The sequence below is a fragment of the Rhinolophus sinicus genome, linkage group LG02 (assembly GCF_036562045.2).
Source record: "Rhinolophus sinicus isolate RSC01 linkage group LG02, ASM3656204v1, whole genome shotgun sequence".
NCBI lineage: Eukaryota > Metazoa > Chordata > Mammalia > Chiroptera > Rhinolophidae > Rhinolophus > Rhinolophus sinicus.
The window spans coordinates 185,822,597-185,842,362 of record NC_133752.1 but is presented as its reverse complement, the minus strand read 5'-3'; the positions used below and the strand labels follow the sequence as shown (position 1 = coordinate 185,842,362).

At 38.5% G+C, this 19,766-nt stretch overlaps 1 protein-coding gene across 1 annotated transcript in view; it reads left to right on the top strand.

The window, feature by feature from the left end:
• ALDH1L2 (aldehyde dehydrogenase 1 family member L2) overlaps positions 1–19,766 on the top strand; it is a 52,850-nt gene that overhangs the window by 16,482 nt on the left and 16,602 nt on the right. The window contains exons 4-13 of the mRNA XM_019728462.2: positions 900–1,065; positions 2,765–2,866; positions 3,070–3,159; positions 4,778–4,912; positions 6,051–6,176; positions 6,747–6,838; positions 9,916–10,063; positions 15,386–15,505; positions 16,083–16,210; positions 17,691–17,841. Coding sequence (XP_019584021.2) covers positions 900–1,065; positions 2,765–2,866; positions 3,070–3,159; positions 4,778–4,912; positions 6,051–6,176; positions 6,747–6,838; positions 9,916–10,063; positions 15,386–15,505; positions 16,083–16,210; positions 17,691–17,841 — 1,258 coding nt within the window. The remainder of the gene's footprint in view (positions 1–899; positions 1,066–2,764; positions 2,867–3,069; positions 3,160–4,777; positions 4,913–6,050; positions 6,177–6,746; positions 6,839–9,915; positions 10,064–15,385; positions 15,506–16,082; positions 16,211–17,690; positions 17,842–19,766) is intronic.

Below are 19,766 nucleotides of genomic sequence, written 5' to 3'. Positions count from 1 at the left end.
ATATCTTTGTTCTTGTATTTTTTCTCATTTCACATTGCTTCGACGTGCAAAATCGTTGGTTCAAAGTATATCAATATTTTCAAGGCTCTTGATAGCATAATGCCAATTAATTCCTCAATATTTCTGAAATGAGTGGTTGATTGATTGATTTTGGTATGACTTGATTAATTGCTCAGAGAAGCAAAAATGATTTAAATCATGAACATGGCTGATCTAGTACTTCATACCCTGTCTGTATTAGCCTGCTCTCTGATATGCTTTTATATGTATTAGTTCACATATCCAGCTTATTGTGTGTATTATAAACTCCTGTAGGGCTGGCATTTTCTCTTAGGCTAAGCTTTATAAGAGCACAAAATACAAATAGTTGCATTTCAACCGTCTTTTATACAATTTATGCAGACAATCTAGAGCTACTTCTAGCTCTAAGTGATGCTGATTCCTGAATTACACAACTTAAATTAATAATCAGTTCTCTTCACATTGCACTGAGTATCCTCTGTGTTATCTTCCATTGTCTTATTCTACCTAAGACAGGGTTAAGTATAATGTAAGAGTTGGACGCAAGTGGGCAAACTTACTTGATGCTGCAGTAGAAAGCTGACACTAAGGAGTCGGTGAGTGGTAGTAGTGATGGACTCTGATGCCTTTTTGAGTAGACTGTAAGTCATTAGTATGTGTTAACAAGACTATAGATATAAGGATGCATAAAACAGCAATACCATTAAGTACTGTTTGTTATGAGTTCTGACATCTCCCGGCTCTACTGTTACTTTCTCACGGTAGTTTCATTTCACCATTTACTTTCCATTGTAACGACCTTGTACTTCAATATCTCTAATTCATCACCTTATGATATAGTTAACCAACATTTTAAGTTGAAATTCTTCTTTTCACAGGACTCTAATTATGGGAGATAAGAAAGCTGGGTTTTCTGTATTCTGGGCTGATGATGGGTTAGACACAGGACCCATCCTTCTTCAGAAGTCATGTGATGTTGAACCCAATGATACAGTGGATGCACTTTATAATCGATTTCTTTTTCCTGAAGGGATCAAGGCCATGGTCAGTATATTTATGCCATCCAGAAGAATTGAGTAAACCTTTAAAGTTCTGAATTTGCTTTTCTTTTATTGAAATTTTGCTCATATGAATTTTTACTGAAAATATAAATCTGAAAAACAAAATTAGATTTATGTTTACCAATAGGATGGTATATTTAGGATGGAAATCTGAACTTTAAAGTTTCTTAGTCTATGAAACTCTTGATCTTCTGAGAGCAGTGATCAAATGGATGAACTAGCAATCAAACTGCTTCAATTATTTTGCCAAATACTTGAATCCCCAACCCTGTTTATAATAACTAATTGTAAAGAAGTGTACAGAATCTTAAGAAATTTTGCTGTGTAATTTGGACTTCTTCCAAAAGTATTTGAACTCAGTCTATGTGAACAGGGTGAAATTTGGCATTGCTTTATTTATTCAGATGTGTTCTGGGTAAAAAGCTCAAAGCAGGTACAGCACAAAGTAAAAATATATTAGCCTGTAAAAATATTGAAAGATAATTTCAGTGTTATTTAATGTTTTCCAGAGTCTGAGATGAGGAGTAGCAACACAGAGATTCACAGTTAGATGATCTAAAGCAGCAGCCTTTGATTTAGGAGGGAGGAGAGCGGTGCTTTGTTTGTGTCATTTAATAATTTAATGACACCAAAGTTATTATTCTACCACTTACTTGTTGTATGACAATAGGCAAGTCACTTAGCATCCTGGTTCCCTTATCTGTAAAATGTGGATAATATTGCCTGACTTATAGAGTTGCTGTGAAAATTAAATGGCATTTATGTGAGGCATCTGGCACACAGTAGGTGCTCAAAAATGATAATTATAATCAAAATAGTATTAGGTGTGTTCAGTGGCATTTGCTCAAACCCAGATCCTATACCTAAGTCCAGATGATATTATAGCTAGAAGTGGGAAGAATGAATGAGCTGTAAACTTGGCCTTGTTCCTAGTAGGTGGCTCCCTCCATGTGCTCTTGGGGAGGCTGGTCATCAGCTGTGAGTATTTAGAAATCTGAGAACTTGAACTCACATAGGCTTCTCAATGAGGGACAGAGGCTCTAAACTCAACGCAAACTTAAATATGACACGGAAGAAAATGCAGGACGCATCTCAAAGGGAATCAAACTCCTGGGTAGATGTTAACTTTTTAAAATTCCAGGCGCATTAAGCTAGAAAGCAAATTGAATTACTTAAATATAACAATGTATCCCTTTCCAGAATCATCATGATGAGCAGAAATAACCCATAATGACTTATTTTCCAATTATATTCCTGAATTTTTCATTGAATCACCAAGTGGAGGTTGAAATTTGTTTAAACAATGGAGTCGTTTGAAGAGTATAGGCTTGATAGTGGCAGTTAGATAGACTTGGAAGCAGATCTTGCTTCTGATACATACAAGCTCTCTCTGTGATCTTGAGCTAGCTGTTTAATTTTTCTAAGCCTTAGTTTCCTCCTCTGTGAGACACGAATAATAATATCCACTTTGCAGAACTGGTGTGATACATCAAGAGCTAGTTTACATAAAGTAGCTACCACACTGCCTGGCACATAGATGGATCTGAAGAAATGGTGGTTGTGATCATAGTCTGACTCTCTGGACAGATTTATATGTAGTAATTCTAAGTAGAAACATCAGTTAAGCAGACCTGCCGTTGTTGCTCATTGGGCTGTAACACAGGTAATGTTTCTGGCTTTAGGTGGAAGCTGTCCAACTCATAGCTGATGGAAAAGCACCTCGGGTTCCCCAGACAGAAGAAGGGGTGACATATGAAGGGATCCAGAAAAAGGAAAATGCTAAGGTACTTATGTCAAGTCAACAACTCATCTCAAAGTGGCTCTTTACCTTTCAGTAGTTCCCAATGTACCATTTCCTGGCCAAAATGTAGATCTCCAGGCCAGCGGGCTCCACCCCTCCTCACTGCTACTGATGGAGAGAAATATCTCTATGACCTTTGACACTGTCAACATTAGGAGCTTCAGCCTGTGCCTTGTGCTTTCCTAGATTTCTTGGGATCAGTCTGCTGAAGTTTTACATAACTGGATCCGAGGTCATGATAAAGTCCCTGGAGCTTGGACAGAGATAAATGGACAGGTATGTTCTAGGGACCAATTGGTTTTTCTCATGCTACCTTTTAAGAGGTATTACACGTACTCATAAGTCTAGGCACTCTCCGTGCCTAGAAGGAGACTCTCTGTCTTCCTTTGGTCATGAGGAGGATCTGTGATTCTAGGAATATGTGACCTACTAAAAGAAAGTACCCCCTCTTTACTAAGCATGTGTCGAGCCCTTGGTGTGAAGCAGGCACTCAGCACGGCTTCTGCTCTCCAGGAGCCTGTGGTTTTATGGGAAAAGCAGAGAAGTGAGTAAACACTCAAAATGCAGCAAGACAGCTATACAAACTTGAGGCCAGACTTGGGTGTGTTAGGAACCGCCTCCTAGAAAAGCTGGCCTATTTGCTTGTACTTTTAGAAGAGGTCAACAGGTGGAGAATGAGAAAAAGAGGTGAAGACCCAGAGACAGAAAATGTATTACCCAGTCAAATACTCACAATGATGCCAGAGCCTCAGGTGTGGGGAATAGGTGTGTGGAAGTCACAGGAGAGCTGAGGCAGGGGTGGGGGAGCAGGGACAGGAGCCTTCTGATCCCTGGGGAACCTCAATTCAACTCAGGTTCTCAGGTTTCACCACTTCTGAGAGGTTTCCTCATCTCACAGGCCCAGCCTGGTGGGGTTGCATGTCTGTCCTCTCTGTTCCAACAATGCCCTGCCTACCCTCTGACATAGCATAGTATGTACTGTAAGTGTCTTTTTATCTATCCCTCTTCTCCCACTAGACTAGGAACCCCTTGATAATCTCAACATTTAAGCAGGTTCTCAGTGCATTTTAGGTGCCAATAAAAATAGGCAGGATCAATGAAGGACCAAGGGAGAAAGTTCAGTGCAGTGGTTAAGAGTGTGGAATATGAAGCCAGAATGTTACAGTTAAAATTCTGGCTCTGCCATTCTTTGCTGTATAACCTTGGACAGCTTAACCATTGGGTGCCTTGGTTTCCTTATTGTAAAATGGGACTAATAATAGCATTTCCCTTATGTTATGTGTTATTGTGAAGATTAAATGAGTTAAATACATGTTAACTCGTGAAAGTACATACTTGGTCCCTGTCATAAAATAAGTATTCAGTAAATGTCAACTATTACAGTGCTCAATAAATTATAGCTGATAGTCATAGAGTTATAATAGATCAGTGTCAAGTTCTCTTGGTTACAGTCTAGATCCAGCCCTGTTTCCATGAACTGACCACAAAGCACCCTGTATTTCCCATCAATGATCCCACTGCATGGTTATGGTCTGCATCTATCCTCACTGACCCCCCACCAGCTCCTCCACTCCCCTCAAAAACCCTACCTCAAGCTGCAAAGTCTGTGAGAGCTATTTATCTCCTTTGTATCAATGTGAACGAATGGTAAATATATACTCATGTTGTCTGGATGTTGGGCAGTTTTGAAATTCTTCAGTCATATATTCACAGACTATTTCTTGTTTTGTGTCATTTCTACAGATGTTTCATACAGTCTCTCACATTGGCGTGTCCCCATTTTATCATAAATGACAGTTCCAGTTTTTTGCAGGGAGAGAGTACTGCTTGCATACAGCGCTGTCCATATGTGTAACTTCCTCATTTCACAATCTGGGTTTGATCTCTTTATTAGATGGTCACATTCTATGGTTCATCGTTGCTGAATAGCTCTGTGCCTCCTGGAGAACCACTGGAAATTAAAGGTGCCAAGAAGCCTGGTCTTGTTACCAAAAATGGACTTGTTCTTTTTGGTAACGATGGAAAAGCAGTGAGTGTTCAATCCAGTCACCTATAAAATAACTTTTTGGGTTTCCTTCTATAACCCAAACTATTAAGGGAATATCTTTCACACGGTAATCTGGCTTTGCAGTGGGATGCAGGAGGCTCAAGATACCCGCCCCATTTCACTCTGGGGATGAGCTGGTTCTGTGTGCCTGGATGAGAACAAGGCTCCCCAGGGTCCCAAGAACCTGCACAGTCTGTTTCGTGATACACTGGAAAGAGCTTGGAATTTAGTCGGGAAACAGTATGTGAATCCCTGCTCTGCCACTTAACTGGTCTTGGGCAGGATGCTTCTCACCTCTGAGTCTGTTTCTCCATTAAAAACAGAAGAATCCCATCTGTCTGCCTTCCCATTGCCAGAGTCTGGGAGGAACAAATGAGATGGACCTGGCCCCCTTCAGTTGTTTCTTGCCTTTGCCTCAGCAGGCAGGCGCCCACCCACACTGCCTGTGCTTGGGAGTGCGGGCTCTGGCCTCAATGGGCTCTCGGGCAGCTTCCCCCAAATAAAGCAAAAGGGAATTTACTGCTTTCAGGTACTTTCTAGTAGTTTGCAGAACAGATCAGTTATTAAGATTGTAGGCTTCAGGGTTCAGTTAGTTCTGGGTTGTAATGCCAGCTCTGTTACTTACCAGCTGTGTGATGTTGGGCAAAACCTCGTTGAGCCTCCGTTTCCTCCTCAGTAAAATGGGGATAATAACGGCACCTGCCTCCCTCAGGATTTATGAGATTAAATAAGATACTTCAGCATGTACAGACTTAGCACAGTGCATGCTACAGAATAAGTGTTCAGATGATGGCGGTAATAGTGGTAGTCATAGTAACTACAGTAGGTTTTAGTAGTCCAAACACCTACATCCAAATGTCAATTGTTTACTGGCTTATCCATTTTGAGAGGTACGAGTATCTCCCTCTAGACTTAACTTTCTCCTGCCTGCTGCCATTATTAAAATACCATTTCAGTCCTTTTACACCTAATGGTGAGTGCTCTAAATCCATATTTTTGTACTTTCCAAATAAGCTGGTCCTTAGACTCATGTCGCCTAGACGACTCCTTCTCCCAATAACCTCACTTTTGAATTGTCCAAATCCTCAAGTTTTCTGCTTGTTTTGTTGCTGTTTTGTAGCTGATGGTGAGAAATCTGCAGTTTGAAGATGGAAAAATGATTCCTGCCTCTCAGTACTTTTCAGCAGGCGAGACCTCAGTGTTAGAACTTACAGCCGAGGAGGTGAAGGTGGCGGAGACCATCAAGGTGAACATGTCCTGTCCTCAATATGCCTCTTACATTGGGAAACGGAAGCATTTTTGTACCTCGTAGCATCAGTCCTCGAAGTAGCAGGGACGGAATTTTATTTCCTCTTTTCTGCATTAGCTACAATAGGAAATCAGCCCCAAAATTTATATGCAAATTTCTTTTTCATTCACATAAATAACCCAAAGCAGTTTTCGGTTGTCATGGGGATTAGCTGTGAAGCTGGAACAGAGGATTAGGGGTGGAGTCACTTTTGGACTCAGGCTCTGCTATCTTCAAGGTCACCCTGGGGGTCATCTCCATTGCAGACAAACAAGAAGGGCAAAAGAGCACAGAGAATTGTGTGAGGGAGGTTTTTCATGGCCAGGACTTGGAGTGCCGGTCACTTCCCCTCATATCGTATTCATTGCCTAGAAGTCAGTCATATGGCTCATCTAACTTGAAGAGATGCTGAGAAATGTAGTCAAGCCATGTACCCAAGAGGAAGAAATAGGTTTGGTGAGGAGCTAGCCAGTCTCTGCCAGGGTTCTACAGGGCACTTCCCTCATAAAACTTACCCTTGTTGTGTAGGTCATCTGGGCTGGGATTTTAAGCAACGTACCTGTTATTGAAGACTCAACAGACTTCTTTAAATCTGGAGCAAGCTCAATGGATGTTGTCAGGTAAAACCACCACCTTATTGAGTCACACCCCTCCATCAGGGATTCTGACTTTGACTTTGAAAATCAAATCTAAATCCTTTGCTCTGTACATACGTAATTACTCTATTCTACCTGTCTATTATCTCTCTCTTTCCTTCATCCTGGTTAGTTTGTTCGTTCCCATGGTCAGAGACACGTATGTTTGTTCCTTCTCTTTGTTGCTAACCAGGGTTTGTTTTCATATTTCCTATATACCTAGAAAACCAACCCTTCTAATTGCTTGTTTCTTTAAAATTTTGTCTTCATATTTCTTACCTGATTTTCCTCCAATATGACATTGGAATTGGATGTTCTGGGTGAGAATGTTAAACAGGAATTTCCTATATAGTCTGATCCAGAAAAATACCTGACATTAATTATACTTCCCACCAAAATCTTCTTTTCCTGTTCCCCCAAATTATCCACTAAAATATATCGAGCATGACGACTATCAGGCAATTTGCAAGAGTTAAGGATCATCACTGTATAGAAAGAATTTCTGAAAAAAAAGAATTTCTCCACAGAGGTTTACAGCAACTTGAGTCCCAGAAAAGCCCCTCTCTATGGCACAAAGAGTATGCCAGGGTCCTAATAATGAAGAGTATTGCAGAGGTGTTTTTTGCTTTGAGGGCTACACTATGGCCACTCACTAATTAAACATGATAAAGAATGTTACTCCTCTTGGCCTAATACATCATTTTGACACAGTGAGCATTCTTGATGAATGTTCTGTTTATTCATTTATTCACTCATTTATATAACAAAATTTATTGAACACTGACTACATATCAGGAACAGATTTTTTTTGCACTGGGTATACAGTCATGAACAAGACAAGGTCCCTTCATTCATGAAGCTTTTTTATTCTAGTGATCAAAAACAATCATCTCAAGAACAAATATCATTATTAAAAGTTAAGAGTTTTGGTTCCTCAAATTACAGATTTCTCAACTATGATTCATGACTTACCAGAACTTCTAACTTGCTCAACTAAAGATTTCAATATTGTCCTTTTAGTACTTTTTCTTATTGCTAGCAAGAGATTTCTGCAGGAATTACTCATTTCCTGTTTGAGTGTCTGACTTACCGTAATCATCTGATATTATTATTTTGAACTAGCAAGGTGCCTCATCTCTTTTAGAGAATAAATGACTGAATAACAACTGTGGCAGGCTTTCTATACTGTGTCTAATACACCATTTCTATTCAAGAAATGCCAAATAACAGCTGTCATTTGAAAAATTAACAATGAAAAATCGAAGGATTGGAAAATACTTCAGAAATCATATGACCTATGGTTCTAGTTAGTACCTATATTAACCATGTAATAAAAACAAATGTTTGTTTTTATTTTTATGCATAGTCTAGAGAAAATATTCTACAATATGACTTGTTTCTCATAATCTTTACAGTTAGGAAATTTCCTTTATTTTTTAATTCCTTGAGTACATTTGAAAGGAAAGGAACTGATTTTATGAGCCCCTTATTAGCTACCTTGCATTGTAAGTAATTAAAATATTTTTGCCTTTATTTCTTTTCTTCTTAGTCATGTATAATGTTAAAAAAAAAAAAAAATGCCACTGTCCTTCAAGACAGCTTTTTAATTTTTCCTCCCAGTCTTATAAATTTCTCTGATTGTGAATAGAAGATCTTGTATGATATAAATCGGTATATGACATGCGAGGTCTGGCAATTAAGTTCACGAACTTGCCACCGTGCACTTACATTGGCAGCACTGTACAAACAGCTGGGTAAGGTTTCATAACCTTGGTACATCAGTGTCTCATGGCTGTGTTCGTGTCAACATATGGTGGTGTCTTGCTGAGTGGCATTCATTACTGTTATGTGTTGTTGTGTGCCGATGAGAATGTCTGAGCTTGGACAGCATTAAATTTCTTGTTAAACTTGGCAAGAGTGGAAGTGAAATCAGGGACATGTTAGTCCAAGTTTATGGGGATAATGCCATGAAGAAAGCAGCAGTGTACAAATGGATTAAATGTTTTTCTGAGGGGACAGAATGCATCACTGGTGAAGAGAGGTCAGGGCTGCCAATAATAAGGAGAACTGACGAAAACATTGCAAAAATTCATTGAATTGTGCGTCAAAATTGTCGGCTAACTGTGAGAAGCATAGCAGACCAAGTAAACATCGATAGAGAAACAGTTAAGAAAATCTTAACTGAAAATCTTGGCATGAGAAAGGTGTGTGCTCAAATGGTCCTAAAGGAGCTCACCGATGAACAAAAGCAACGGAGAGTCGAAGTTTGCCAAGACCTTTTGGAGAGGCCAGACGATGCTTTGGGCCATGTTATCAATGGTGATGCAACATGGGTGTACCAGTATGACCCTGAAACAAAGTGTCAAAGTACACAATGGAAGTCAGCAAATTCTCCATAACCAAAAAATTCCGTCAGGCCAAATCAAGAGTCAAAACAATGTTGCTTATTTTTTTTTATATTAGAGGGATTATTCATTATGAATTTGTACCAACTGGACAAGCAGTTAACCAAGTTTACTATTTGGAAGTGCTGAAAAGGCTTCATGAAAAAGACGAAAACAACTTGAACTTTTCCCCAACAATGCATGGCTCTTGCATCACAACTGCACCAGCTCACACAGCACTGTCTGTGAGGGAGTTTTTAGCCAGTAAACAAATAACTGTATTGGAACACCCTCTCTACTCACCTGATCTGGCCCCCAATGACTTCCTTATTTACCCAAAGATACAGGAAATATTGAAAGGAAGGCATTTTGATGACATTCAGGACATCAAGTGTAATACAATGACAACTCTAATGGCCATTCCAGAAAAAGAGTTCCAAAATTGCTTTGAAGGGTGGACTAGGCGCTGGCATTGGTGCATAGCTTCCAAAGAGGAGTACTTCAAAGGTATTGTAGTGATATTCGGCAATAAGGTCTGTAGTACTTTTTCTAGGAGTTCGTGAAGTTAATTGTCAGGCCTCATAAGTCTTACTTCAAAGCAACTTGACATATGTAATAATACAGTGTCCCTAAACCCTTTAAAAACATGTAAGTAACATGTGCTGGACTTACTTTAAGGCTGGTTGAAGAGATCAAACAGAAATGTGGTGGGCTTCAGTTACAAAATGAAGATGTCTATATGGCCACCAAGTTTGAAGACTTCATCCAAAAAGTCGTGAGGAAACTGAGAGGAGAAGATCAGGAAGTGGAACTAGTAGTAGATTATGTAAGTATTTCCATAGTGTTTAAAAATCTAAATCATTAAGATCCTTAAACTATAAAAGAATGCTTTGTCTTTTATTTATTTGTTTTTACCTTTATAACCTTTTAAAAATAACAATTTTTTGAGACATAATTCAGATACCATAAAATTTACCCTTTTAAAATGTAGAATTCAGTGGTTTTTAGTATATTCACAGAGTTGTGCAACCATTACCACTATTTGATTATGGAACACTTTTATCTCCCCAAAAAGAAACCCTGTATCCACTGGCAGTCATTCTTTGCTCTCCTCCCCCAGCCTCTGGCCCCTAGAAACCACTAATTTACTTTCTGTCTCTATGGATTTGCTTATTATGGACACTCCATATAAATGGAATTACATAATTTGTGGCCTTTTGCATCTGGCTTCTTTCACTTAGCATAATGTGGTGTTCACAGTTCATCCTTGTTCCTTTTGCTGTCCAAATAATATTTCATTGGGAGGATATACCACATTTTGTTTATCCATTCCTCAGGTGATGTACATTTAGGTTATTTCTACTTTCTCGCTATTGTAAACAATATTACTATGAAAATTCATCATGTTTTTGTATGAACATATGTTCTCAGTTCTCTTGGGTATATATTTAGGAGGGGAATTGAGGAGTTATATGGTAACTCTGTGTTTAACTTTGAGGAACTACCACACCCTTTTCCAAAATGGTTACACCATTTTGCAATCCCACTAATAATCTCACTAACAATTCTCCATGTCCTCACCAGCATTTGCTGTTGTCTGTCTTTTCTGTTTTAGCTGTCCTTACAGGTGTGAAGTGATATCTCATTGTGGTTTTGATTTACATTTCCCTGATGACTAATGACAGACATCTTTTCATGTGCTTATTGGCCACTTGTGTATCTTCTTTGGAGAAATGTCTATTCAAGTCTTTTGCCCATTTTTAATAAGTATGTTTACCTTTTTAATTTTTGAGTTGTAAGGAGCCTTTGTACATTTTGAATACTAGACCCTAATCAGATCTATGATTTGTAAATATTTTCTTCCATTCTGTGGTCTTTCTTTTTACTTTTTTGTAGGGTCCTGTGACACACAAAAGTTTTAAAATTTGAGTAACTCTAATGTATCTATTTGTTCTTTTGCCACTTGTGCTTCTATATGTCTTGTTTTATACCTTTTGTGCTGTTCTGTTCTGCTTTTACTGCTTTCTTTGGTATAAAATGGATATTGTCTACTATGCCAGTTTAATCCCTTGTTGTTTCTTACACTATATATTTTTTGTTGTTTTCTTAGTGTTTAGCTTGAGGATTACAATAGACATTTTTGCTTAAAATATTCTAGTTCAGTTAATACCAACTTAATACCAAGAACATAGAAAAACTTTGCTGCAATGTAGCTCTGTTCCCTACCCCCTCATTTCTGCTATTGTCATACAAGTTGCATCTTTGTACGTCATAAGCTCACCAACATAGTTTTATAATTATTGTTTTATGCAGTTGTCTTTTAAATCAGATAGAAGAAAAGAATTAAAAACAAAAAATGCATCTATGCTGACTTTTATATTTACCTTTGTTAGTGTTTTTTATTTCTTCCTGTAGATTTAAGTTACTGTCCAGTGTCCTTACATTTCAGCCAGAAGGACACTGTTTAGTACTTTTTAAAGGGCAATATGCTAGCAATGAATTCTCTCAGTTTTTGTTCGTTTGGGAATGACTTAATTTCTCTTTTGCTCTTGGAGGATATTTTTGCTGTATATGGAATTTTTCATTGACAGTCTTTTTTCCCCCAGCATTTTGAATATGTCATCCTATTGCTTTTTTACCTCCACAGTTACTGAGGTTAAGTCATTTATTAATTTTATTTAGGATCCCTTTTATACGATGAGTTGCTTCTCTTTTTCTGCTTTCACGATTCCCTCTTTGTCGTGAGAAAGACAAATACCATATGATCTCACTTATATGTGGAATCTAAAGAACAGAATAAATGAACAAACAAAACAGAAATAGACTCAGAGATATAGGAAAAAAACAACAACTGCTAGTTGCTAGATGGGAAGGGGGTTGGAGATGGAGGAGCAGGTGAGGGGATTAGAAAGTACAAATTAGTAGTCATGCAGATTAGAAATACAGTATGGGGAATATAATCAACAATGTTGTAAAGATTATGTGGGGTGCCAGACGGACTTATCAGGGAGACCACTTCATGGACTGTGTAGATGCCTGACCACTGCACTATACACCTGAAGCTGAAGTTAAATAATATTGAATGTCAACTATAATTATATATACATATATAGTCACGGGGTGTGGAGTACAGTGTAGGGAATATAATCAATGGTCTAGTAACAGCTATATAAGATGATAGAGGGGTAGTGGATTTGGGGGGGTTATCGCTTTGTGAGGGATATAAATGTCTAACTATTACAATGCTTTGTACACCTGAAACTAATTGGGAAAAAAAGATTCCCTCGTTGTCTTTGGATTTGACTATTTTATTATGATGTATCTGGGATGGACATTTTTGCGTTTATCCTACTTGGAGTTTATTGAACTTATTGGATGTGCAGAAAAATGTTTTTCATCAGATTTGGGGCATTGTAAGCCATTATTTCTTCAAGTATTCTTTCTGCCCCTTTCCCTCCTGCCTCCTCTCCTTCTGGGACTCCCATTATGCGTGTGTCAGTATATTTGATGGTCTCCCATAGGTCTCTGAGGCTCTGTTCATTTTTCTTTATTCTTTTTCCTACCTGTTTCTCAGACTAGATAGCTCTGTTGAATTGTCTAGTTTTTTCATTCTTTCTTCTGCCTGCTTGAACCTACCATTGAGCCCCTCTAGTGCATTTTTAAATTTCAGTTACTGCAATTTTCAACTCCAGAATTTCTATTTGATTCTTTTTTAAAAATAATTCTTAGCTCTTGATTGATATTCTCTATTTGGTAAGACATTGTTCTCTTAATTTCTTTTAATTTTTTAAACATAATTTCCTTTAGTACTTTGAACATATTTATAAAAGCTTATTTAAAGTCTTTGTCTAGCAAATTTAATGTCTCATCTTCTTCAGGAATGGTTTCTATTGACTGCTTTTATTCCCTCCATGTATGAGCATTTCTTTCCTGTGTCTTTGCACATCTTATAATCTTTAGTTGAAAACCAGCCATTTTTAATAATAGATGTGGCAACTCTGGACATCAGACACCCCACCCACCTTCACAGGGATTGTTGTTGTTGCTGATTATTGTTGCTTCTTCCTTATTTAGTGAGTTTCTTGGACTAATTCTGTAAAGCCTGCATTCTTTGTTGTTTGCCACCATTGAAGTCTCTCCTCAGTTAACTTTGTGGTCAGCTAATGATTGGACATAGATTTCCTTAAATTTCTTTGAACCAATAAGTCTCCCAGCCCTTACTGAGGGACTCTGTGTGTGTTGTGGTATACCTTTGAAGCTCCACCAGGCGGTTTGCAACTCTGCCTTAGTCTTCACACACTTCCTACTTGCACAAAGCTTCCGGTCAGCCAGAGGTAAGAGATTAGGGCTTTCTCAGGTCTTTCCTGGGAAAGCTCTGTACATATGTTGGCCTTCTAGATTCCCAGGAATATCTCAGAGCTTCTTGAAGCTTCCTGTGGCTATCTCATGCCTGTTTTTATTTTAAGTTTTTTGGTCACCCATTTGTTAGCTCCAATTGGTATTACTGCCTTGGGCAGGTGGCATGTTAAACTATTGCCACTGACTATTTTGCATAAACAGGGATAAGGCTGTTTGTGTACAGCAAGCTCTGAGTTAAATACAGACAAGCCCTGAGGTTGGAGCTGTTCAGGGAGCTTCCAGGCCAAATAGTAATAACTCTCTAGGGATGAGGCTTTTGGAGAGCTCCAGTCTCATTTTTTCCCCCTCCAGTGGCTACTAGGCTGCTGGTTTTCACAGCTACCATACTTGCAAGGATATTGATTTTCAAGTTACTGTAGAGCTTTCAAGAGAGAGATGGGAATAGGGCAAATTAGTATGCCATAAACTCACTGTTCTTACAGAGATTCTGCTGTCTTTCTTGAATAGATTGATTCTTGTATGCCTTTGATTTAATTCTAGAATTCTGAGAAAAATGATTTGGACAGTGTTTTCTAGTGTTCTCATTGCTTTTATGAAGGAGTGGATTTTTGGAGGTCCTTAATCCACTATTCCAGAAGTGCTTCCCGTACATTTGTATTTAATAAGTTAGGTAAACTTAGAAAGCAGTTTAGTGCCATCTGGTTAAGAACGTTAATTTTGGAGTCAGACCAATCTAGGTTAAAATGTAAGTAACATTGATTACTAGTTATGTGACATTTGGCAAGTTACTTAGCTTCTCTAAGCCTCAGTGTCCTCATATGTTAAATGGGGCAACAACAATATCCACCTCATAGGATTGTTGAGAGAATCAAATTAGATAATATACGTAAGACACTTAGCATATTCCAGGAATGATGAGTTTAGAAAGCTGGACTATATACAGTGACTGAACACATCAATTCAGATGGAGCTTCCTTTATTATATCCTGCATAAACACATGGAAATATTTCATGGAACATGAGTACTTGGTTTGGAAAACGCAAGATACCCTATTGCTATTTTTTGTTTCTTTTTAAACATCATCAATTTCTCTATATGAAATGATTTTTTAAATCATTAATTTCCTTTTAAATACCTTGTATTGATATGGCAATTTATGCCAATAATGTTCTTTCACATGTGATATCTCAGTTATTCCTCATAATAGCTGTATGAAGCAGGCATTACTTTCCCATTTTATTGTTAAAAAAACCAAGGTTCATGGAGGTTAATAATGGACTAACCTCAATTCACTTACTAGCTGATAGTAGAGAGTACAATTTAGACAACACATATGTAAGAGAGAGAATGTGAAAATGGGGAGGAGCATAAGGAAAGAAAACTTAAAATGGCACCAGAGTAAAAAGAAACCTACTGACAAAAGCAATTTCCGGACTTTAAATAAAAGCAATGACTGCACTCTACAGATGTTGCCACTAGGTGGTGGTATTTCCATTATCTGTCTGTCTTTGGAGTTAATCTTTGATCTGCATAAGGAAGGAAGATCTTCATAAAGCCCAGCCTAGAGCTTTTTGGTCACCGCAGGTGCTAAAGCACCTGCCTTAGAGGCCAATCTGAGCATCACAAGTCTCAAATCTTACATACGCTTGTCTCTTCTGGACAGTAGGAACTAGAATCTCATTGACTTAACTTCTCCCTCAGCATTAGTAAGTGTCTTTGTTGCTATTTGATATCAGATATGTAAGCACAGGAATCCACTGAATCTGTTAATATAATTCTCTCTCCTAGGTTTCAAAGGAGGTCAATGAAATGACAGTAAAAATGCCATATCAGTGTTTCATAAATGGACAGTTCACAGATGCTGACGATGGAAAGACTTATGACACTATCAACCCAACAGACGGCTCTGTGAGTAATTAGTTGGTGTGCATAGTGACCATTGGTCATGGACTTTTAGTTTATAGTACACAGTTGTAAAACAGACAGTCTTGACAAGTTACTTTATTTTATCACTCTGCCTCCGAGCACTTAATATAAATGTACTTCATGCATTTCTTTCAACTATTCAATTCTGGCACTGGCTGCTGTTAACTATAGCAACCTATTTTATAGAATGAATATTTATGGTGAGTTTAGACAGATAGCTATACACATGCATATCAGAGGCACACCTCTATATAAAGCTATATGTGGGAAAAAGATTTCATACTTTACAAGCTCATGGCAAGAAACTCAGCTTCCCTAAGGCACTAGAAGAAATAGTTATAGTTTCTCTAAATGTGTCTTTCCATAATGACATAACCACATTTCAGGCTTACAATTTTCATGTTAAAATTGTTTCGTTTTCATTACTGTATTGTTGGATATATTGGTTATCCATCATAAAATTCTCTGGATTTTATAACACAATATTAATTCCAAGGAACATAGTTATGCACCTCTTTATATTAATAACCTATAACTATTTTTACTCATCGTGAAATAGACTATATGCAAAGTGTCCTATGCTTCTTTGGTGGATGTTGATAAAGCAGTAGCAGCAGCGAAAGATGCCTTTGAAAACGGTGAATGGGGAAGAATGAATGCAAGAGAGAGAGGAAGGTTGATGTACAGGTATGGTTTTTAACAATGAAAGTCTGCAAACTTTGATGTTGACTAACATTGCCGAGATTTAAAATAGTTCTTGAAACATTCTAGTATGCATCTGTTATATATCTTCTGTTTCTTACATCATATAAGATTTAATATATGTGAGTTCCTGATTTTTGTACTATTGCTTTTATTATTCAGGGTCTCAGCAGGAAAAGAAGTTTAATAAAGGACTATTTACAACGATATAGGCAAGGCCAAGGGATAATGAAGTACCCAGGCAGGGGTGGCAACAGGGATAGCTACCACCACTCTAAGGTCTGCGGGGACAGAGGAAGGTGCTGTAACTAGAATCTGACAAGATCTGAAGCTATAGGAGAAGACCACACTACAGTGGTTTGGGGTAGAGGAACATGGCAGCTGCTGAACCACAGCCCATCACTGAGGCAGCCAGGGCATTTGAATCCCCGATGACTTTTACTTCCAGTTCACCAGTCTTCTAGAAGTATTGCCCATTGAACTCTCATTGGCCGAGCCCAGTGAGAGAGCAAGAAAGCCAAGTGATATAAGCTATAAAAGTTATCCTCCCAGGTCACAGAGCAGGGAGAAGAATGAGTAATAGCAGCAAATGGAAAATATCCAGCACCCTGTTTCCAAAGACAGATTTTAAATCTACTTGGTGTGTAGGGAATAGGGGCACGGAGCAAGACTACTACGGGCTGGAAAGGTGTTGTAAGTTGATAACTGAGTATGCCAAGAGCAATTCAATTCAATCATAAATCCAGTTTTTTCTTTCCTGAAAGCCAAATAACTGACCTTGGTCAAAAGATCTCTTAGAGCAAGATCTGGAAGAAACATTAGGGGGAGGAGGATCCAAAGGGAACATCTCAGAGAACCACTAAAGGAAGGAAGGAAAATAAATGGTGGACTTGAGCATAAAAGATGAATTTTGACTACTTCATAGTCATTAGACAGTCCCAGGCTTATTTTCCAATGGAAACTAGACGCCAAATGGAAGGAAATCTGTTGTGGTGTCTGGAATTCATTCCATGTATTCCTATGTCGTCCTCTTCAGTTAGAGTCGGAACTATTTCTGTGCCAACCAGAAATCCTCAAGGGTTCATGGATTCTCCAGGGGTGTGGGTTGCGCTCTAACATCTCCCTGTATAGTCATGAACTAACTACATGCCCACTGTTGTCTATCATTGATTTTCTTACATTATCATGGATCCATCACTGTTCTACTTGTTATACGAGTACATTTATGAGGCAAACTGTATAGGCTTCCACACCCTCTGCTTCTCTTTTGTAACTCTTGAAACAAATTATTTATGAAATTATTTGTTTAATGTCTGACTTTCCTACTGGACCATATTCTCCATGAGTACAGAGACCCGGTCCATTTGTGTTCACCTCTGAATTCTCAGCCCTTAAGACGGTGCCTTATAGGTAATAAGGGCTCAACCAATATTTGTTGGATGGATTTCTTTCACTGACCGTACAGACTTGCAGACCTACTGGAAAAGAACCAAGAAGAGCTGGCAACCATTGAAGCTCTCGATTCAGGCGCTGTCTACACTTTGGCTCTGAAGACTCACATTGGAATGTCTGTGCAAACATTCAGATATTTTGCTGGCTGGTGTGACAAAATTCAGGTAAGCGCAAATGTTGTTTGAAAGGGATGAATATTTATTCGTTTGTAAAGACACTGTATCAGTCACTTCTTATGTACGTTTTCTCATCTATTCCTTATAATAGTCATCTGAGGTCGGTGGGTAGCTCTTTTATCCCTTCCTATAGGATCAGAAACAGATCCTTGAAAGGATGTGGATGACTTGCCTATGGTCACATAAGTAGGAAGTAAACCCATAGAGCTAGGATTTTTCTAACGTCTAACGACGTTCTTTGTAATTGACTATAATTTCCCTTGAGGGCATCTAAACTCAAGATTTTTCTAACGTCTAACTACATTCTTTGTACTTGACTATAATTTCCCCTGAGGGCATCTAATCTTCTGGACATATAGGGAGGAGCCTGGTATCATGGGAAGATTGCAAACTCAGATGCCTACAGGGGCCAGAGAGCTACGATAGATGGGCTACGCAGACTGGGTATAAAAAGAATTAAGACATGGGTACAATAAATATTGCATTTTCCTTTTACTGTAAGAAAGTAAATAGCACCTGTATGATGACAAAAGGCAACTATACTTGGCCTTGGCATTGGGGCTACAAAAGGGAGATGTAGGGCTCATATCAAAGAGAATGCATGACAGTCATGGAGTCATGATACCCACTACAGTACCGGCCAGCACAGCCACATTCCCAGCATCAAGGAAAAGGAAGTAAGGAAGAGGGGAAGGTAAAAGGACTTTAAAAAGCATTCCCCCCACCCCATGCCTGTGCTTATATCTGCTACTGGCCATCTCTACCTGTGAAGGAGACTGGGAAACATAATGTTTTATGTGGGCACGTAGCAGCCATATTAATATAGAGTCAGAGAGACTTGGGTCTAAGTCTCATTTTTACCACTTACCAGCCGATGCTGTTAAAGTTATTTTGCCTCTCGGATCCTGACTTTCCTCATCTGTAAAATGGTCACAATAATACACACCTCGCTAAAAGTTACATAATGAGGATTAGAAATAAGTGTTTATACACTATAGAATTAGAGAAGTCTGTAACATAGTGGGTCTTGCACAAAGATGTAGTTTTTATTACTGTTCAGCCACAAAGTCATACATATATAAGTATTTAGTAATGGTGGTTCAAGTTCATTCTTTACCCACAATTATGAAATCCAAATTGCTCTGAAACGTGAAAATTGATTTGTTTGGTTCAAACTCATTTGGTGCCAAAACCTGACCTGAACCAACATGAGTCTATAATCTTTATTTATATCACTTAGAGTGAATATTCATGTTTCACCGAATAAATATTAATGTGTTTGATTATGGGAGGCTGCCCCAGACCATACTGGAAATTACAGACAACATAACATAATATAAGGTATATGCATTATATTATTTTTCTAATCCCAAACACACTTGGCCCTATGGATTTCAGGTAACGGATTGTATACTTAGTTGTATTTGTAACAGCAATGTTTTATGTGGCAAAACAAATATATAGCTTCAGTTAAAGACTATGATCATGAAGCAGTTGGCATTGAGTCCGGCTGCGTGTAATAGAAAACCAATAAAGAAATTTGGTTTTTTTCTCACGTTCAAGGTGTACAAAGGCCGGCAGTCAGGTCCAGTTTGTGAGATAAAGGTTCCTTCTCTCTACCAGGCCATCCTTAGTGCCACATATCTCCACTCTCCAGGCTGCCTCATGGTCTCATGATGACTTTTGCCGTGCCAGCCATTTCATCAACATTCTAAGCAGGAAGAAATGGGAGTTGGGGGATGGGTATAAGAACATTTGTCTGAGTTGAGTCAGCCTCCTTTAAAGAGCATTCCCCTCCCATGCCTTGTGCTTACATCTTCCTTGACCATCCCTAGCTGCTATGGCAACTGGAAAACACAGTATCCTATCTGGGCACATTACCACCCCATTATTAATATAAGGTTTCTGTTACT